This window comes from Sinocyclocheilus rhinocerous, unplaced genomic scaffold (assembly GCF_001515625.1).
Source record: "Sinocyclocheilus rhinocerous isolate Xijiao unplaced genomic scaffold, SAMN03320098_v1.1 scaffold3662, whole genome shotgun sequence".
NCBI lineage: Eukaryota > Metazoa > Chordata > Actinopteri > Cypriniformes > Cyprinidae > Sinocyclocheilus > Sinocyclocheilus rhinocerous.
The window spans coordinates 75,984-81,940 of record NW_015629036.1 but is presented as its reverse complement, the minus strand read 5'-3'; the positions used below and the strand labels follow the sequence as shown (position 1 = coordinate 81,940).

General features: G+C 36.3%; 1 protein-coding gene across 1 annotated transcript; it reads right to left on the bottom strand.

The window, feature by feature from the left end:
* Positions 1-204: 204 nt before the first annotated feature.
* On the bottom strand, positions 205-3,234 carry LOC107738576 (uncharacterized). The gene is made up of 3 exons (XM_016550341.1): positions 3,112-3,234; positions 1,973-2,072; positions 205-733 (listed from the first exon to the last, which is right to left on the bottom strand). Exons 1-3 carry the CDS (start codon positions 3,232-3,234, stop codon positions 261-263), a joined length of 696 nt encoding a protein of 231 aa, XP_016405827.1. The 3' UTR covers positions 205-260.
* Between the last annotated feature and the right edge of the window lie 2,723 nt (positions 3,235-5,957).

The window sequence follows — 5,957 nt, the reverse complement described above, 5'->3', positions numbered from 1 at the left end:
CACAGTGCAAACAAAAAAAGTCAGTTTTCTTCATGCATTCTTCATTTTTCTTCTACTGTAAATCTTTTTATTTTTCAAATAAAAAGCACTGCAAAATCTAATTGATTTACATCAAAGTAAAGGTTCTTAAATAATGCCACAGTGCAAAAATCAAATATTTTTCTTCATGCAAAATATAAATTCTTCCTTTTTTTTGGCTTGAGATCTGACCTGCACGTGTTCTTGATAGTGCTTGTATAAATAGCAACATAAGAGCGCTGTCATCTTTCCATGTTTGCATGTTTTTTTCCACGTTTACAGGCTTGTAAAGCAGCGGGTGTTTTTCCGGAGATGATGACTGATGTGCCGTTGTGCGCGGCGCTGGTCTGGAAGTGCAGGTGCGCGTTCACATCATAATGAGCGGGAAATCCGCACAGGTTTTCCGGCCGCAGCGAGCGTGTGTGGCCGTCGAGAGCCTCTCTGTCCGACCCGGGACTGCTCAGACCGGACAGTGACACCGGACTCCCGTTCATGTCGTCCCGGCACAGGATGAGGCGGTCCGAGGCCATGCGGTTCCCCGGCGTCCAGTAATCGCTCATGCGGCCGTCCTCCACCTTAATCAGCTCCCGTTTGGCTCCCATCAGGCTTTCGGACTCCCGCGGGCTCACGTGAAACGCCCTGTTGCCATGGCAACCGTCTCCCGAATCGCCCGACGAGCCCGGAGAACTGTCCGCACGCTCGTCGTCCCAACGAGCTGCCAATGAGATTTGATTTCACAGCGTTATGTGCGTGCTGAAACTCCCTGAGGACTGATTATGAAGTTCTGCGTTTGTGTATTCTGCGATATTTTTAGCCTATTATCCGCATGCTAGATTTTAAAGGCGCCTTCAGTAATTGTTTACAATTAAAGATAGTACATGAAAAAACATGCTTAAATATAAATGACTAAATTTAACCACTGGCCCAGATGACATCAGCGCAACAAAGTAAGTTGTTTTGATGAAAGACTGTGATTTTCACAATAAGAATGTATTAAAGTAAATACAGTCGTCTAATAGTTTTGTTGTTGTTGTTGTTGTTTTGAAAGATATTAACACTTTTATTCATCAAGGAAGCATTAAATTGATCAAAAGTGACAGTAAAGACATTTATAATGTTACAGTAGATTTCAAATAAATGCTGTTCTTTTGAACTTTCCACTCATCAAAGAATCCTGAAAAATAAATTGATTTTTATAATTATGCTAAAACTGACACCATAAAAAACATTTTCATTACTTGAAATAAAATAAACATTAACTGAAATAAATTATTTATAAACTTTTGATTCCAGATTTCTATAAATTTCTATATATATGTATAAAACTACTAAAACACACATAACTAAATTACTAAAACTTTAACTAAAATTAAAAAACTGAAAATATAAAAGTAAAAACTGAAGATCATGTGACACTGAAGACTGGAGTAATGATGCTGAAAATACAGCTGCACATCACAGAAATAAATTACAGTTTAACAGATATTCACATAGAAAACATCTGTTTTACATTATAATAATATTTCACAATTTTTACTGTATTTTTGATCAAATAAATGCAGCTTTGATGAGCAGGAGAGACTTCTTTCAGAAACATCCAAATTCTTCCAAACACATAAATGGTTGTAAATCAGAGTTTCAACAAAAACACAAACTGTTTTCAACATTGCTAATAACCAGAAATGTTTCTTGAGCAGCAAATCAGCATATTATACTGATTTCTGAAGATCATGTGACTCACCGTGAGTTTGATGGTACGTTCTGCCGTCAAACGCTCCTCCGTTGTGTTGAGTTGCTTTAGTAAGCGACGGGACGAGTCGTGTGGCATCCCACCATCCCTCTCTCCCTCTCTGATCACACAGCTGTGTGTGTGTAGCGTGTGCGTGTGTTTGAGCACATGTGTGCACCGCGTCATCCTGAGAGAGAGCGTAACACAGCGAGCCGCACGCATCACTGTGATCCAGTCGCTGCGGGGAGGCGGAGTCTGTCAGAGGGCTGCCGCCCCATTGGCTGTCGCGCTCGGAATCTGAGCACTCGGGCTGAAAGGACGAGAACTGCTGAAAAAAAACAGAACAGGAAGTGAGGAGAGAAAACCCTCGAAAGTACATTCCACATGGATTTATTATTATTAAAGCAATAATCCCTGTGAAGCGTCGTGCCTAACAACGCCCCTTAGCTGTTATAAATTCACTGTAAACCACGGCTTCACGGGGATTATTGCTTTTATAAAACAGTTATTCCATATACGTAGTAAGGTTTCACAAAATAAAACAGAGCAAATAAAGTGTAATGATATTAATAAAAACAGTATTCTTCCACCAAACAATGTAGCTCCTCAGAAACAGTTGTGGTTGCAACAAAGTGGTTGCCGAGCAACACACAAACGTAAACAAAGGTGTATGTTACTTTGTAGAGTAATTTACAACAGCTTCGAACGCGGCTCAGCCAATCAGAATCAAGCACCGGAACTATCCGCTTTATAATATTTTTTTTCATCCTAAAACTTAAAGGTGAAATCGTTCATTATCCAGTGAGATCCAGTTGACATGATATATATATATATATATAAATGAAAATATAAAAACTTACTTTATTTCAGTTAGTTTCAAAGGCAACATTTCTCATTTTCATTTAGTTTAACTTAACATAACTAAAAATTAACTAAAACTAAACCTGAAATGAAAACTAATAAAAAGTTTGTAGATTATTCAATGGACCTGAAGTAAAGCTGAACAAAAATTCAGCTTTGATCACAGGAATAAATCACATTTTAAAATTTAATACAATAGAAAACAGTTATTTTGAACTGTAATAATATTTCATAATATTCATGTTTTTACTGTATTTTTAAGCAAATAAATGCAGCCTTGGTGAGCATAACTCAAACGATAGTGTGTATAAGGAAAGAAAGAACCAGAGAAGATTATATGGTGAGTGAAAATTGTGACTAAAAACTAATATATTTAACATCTAAAATATGCATTTGAGCTTAGAAAAATTGACCCTTATGACTGGTTTTGTGGTCCAGGGTCACACATGAGACTGAAGGGCTTTCAGAGCAACAGTTAGAGCTGAGATAAGTCAGTGTAACACCTGAGAGTAAGGAGAAACCAGGATCTTCCTCCTGCTGCTTGGAGTTTTGTCCTCCGGCTCATGCTGGTTTCTGTAGGGGAACGCAGGTTTGCTGGGCTTCAGCTGGTCTAGAGACAGCGCCATGCCTTTATACTCTGTGTCCCTAAACACACACAACAGCACATTATTACAGTAAATATGCCGTCTGAGCGTGACATTCACTGCTGTAGTTCACCCGCATGATGCTTTTGGGTCATTATGACATAACAATTTCTAGAAAACCCATAGTTTTTAGTACAGGAAAGAAATTTGGCATATGGATTAGGGTTATCAAAATACACATCTTGTATTTTTTTCAGATTTTTAAAAATGATTTTTTAAGAGATAATTAAATAATAATAATTTATGCATTTAGCAGACGCTTTTATCTAAAGCAGTGCATTCAGGCTATACATCTTTTACCAGTATGTGCGTTCCCTGGGAATCGAACCCACGACCTTTGCGCTGCTAACACAATGCTCTACCACTGAGCCACTGGAACACTACATATACTATACTATACTATAGAGCTGTGGCTTTTCAGACTGGTCTGATTCTGATCTTTCTAACTGATTAGACTTACGATTATGATCAAAACTACGAAAACTCCCATAGACGTTCATTGAGGGGGTCAAAACTTTTGTACAGTACGATTATAGTGTTTAAGCTGTCTATAACTAGCAAAGCTTAATGACTAACATAGACAACATGCTAAAGCATGCAAGCTACATGCTAATTCATGGTAGCAATGTGCTAATCATGTTAGCGAACATGAAATATCATGTTAGCAACGTATTAAAACACATTAGCAACATGTTAGCCGCATGCTAATCATGCTAACAACATGCTAATTATGCTAACAGCACGCTAATCATGATAGAAACGTGCTAACAACATGTTAACCATGCCAGCAACATGCTCATTCATGCTAGCAATGTGCTAATCATGTTAACAACATGAAATATAATGCTATCAACATATTAAAACACGTTAGCAACATGTTAGCCACATGCTAATCATGCTAACAACATGCTAATTATGCTAACAGCATGCTAATCATGATAGAAACGTGTTAACAAATGCTAACCATGCTAGCAAAACATGCTAATTCATGCTAGCATTGTGGTAATCATGTTAACAACATGAAATATGTTAGCAACATATTAAAACATGTTAGCAACATGTTAGCCAGATGCTAAGAATGCTAACAACATGCTAATTATGCTAGCAGCACGCTGATCGTGATAGAAACGTGCTACCAACATGCTAACCATGATAGCAACATGCTAATTAATGCTAGCAGTGTGTTAATCATGTTAGCAACATGAAATATGTTAGCAACATATTAGCCACATGCTAGTCATGCTAACAACATGCTAATTATGGAAACAACACACTAATCATGCTAGAAACGTGCTAACAAAATGGTAATCATGTTTGAAACATGTTAGCAACATGCTAATCATGCTAAAACATGCTAAATCATGCTAGCTACGCGCATCTATCTAAACTTTCTCAAGCCAACCTCAAGCTTTTTTCACAAGCTTTACTCATCTAGTTCTATTAGGTTTTTTTTCATATATTACTTACATTTGTCTCAAATTAAATGTAAAATACATTTAGCCTCTCTCATATCTTTCGGGACTGAATTCTGTTGGTAAATTTGAATATGCACCTATAGACAGACGAAAGATACATTTATTTCATTTTGATGTTGTTTTGTTAGAAATAAATGTGTACGTTTCATAAATTTTTACTCTTTTGAGCAATTAAAAGACACATTTTATTCAACTCCATTCATTCCAATGCAGTTATTACTGGTAATTCTCAGTTTAAATGTTCTTATAAATTGCATATAATTATATATTGAAATAAAATTTCTTATGAATATTGAAAAAAATATTTTTATTTTTTTTGCTGTAATTCTTGTAAAATTTGAAATAATTTCTGAATTTTTTTTAATTACTAAAGAGGGGATAAATGTAGTAATAACATAGTAAAACACTGTAACGTTGGCATTTTTGCACACTCACTCAAGTTACTGATCAGATACAGTCTGGTTTTAGGTGATACATTTATGACTGTTTCAGCGGGTCAAAAGTGACCCGCGGATGCGAAAGCTGTTGTTTGAGGAGGGTTAATCAGTTCGTACGGCTCTTCCAGTGATCGCCACCCTTAAACTCGAGTCCTGCGACACAAAGGAAAGCTTGTGAAATGATTTCACAGCTGTGAACAGTTTTGTGTTCGTCTCCTTTGACCCGCTGATGTCTGTCCTCTGAACTACTGAACTCAGACACTCTGCTCTTATCTGCTCTGAAACGCTGTACGCTTGTGTCATGAGCCGCAGGTTTTCCATCATGAGGTGAGATTGTGCTGTGAGCTTTTATGGTTTGTGTCTGACAGCGCACCGTAAACGAGAGACTTAAAGGGAATTAAACTAACATAACAGTGGTGCATTTGACTCGTCTGAAAAATTCAGCTTTGCATCAAAGGTATAAATTACGTGTAAAAATATATTTAAATAAAAAACAGATATTTAAAATTGTAAATATTTTTATTGTATTTTACTGTTTTTATTGTATTTTTTATTTTTTTTTTGGTATTTATTTTAAACACAGGCTGAGTGAGCAGAAGAGACAAAACTATTAAAAAAGCTTACCAACCCCAAACTTTTAAATAAATACATACATGAAAAAAAAAAAAAATATATATATATACACTAGCGGTCAAAAGTTTGGGATCAGTAAGACTTGTAATGTTTATTAAAAATGTAAAGTCTCATCAAGGCTGCATTTATTTGATAAAAAATACAGAAAAAAACAGTAATC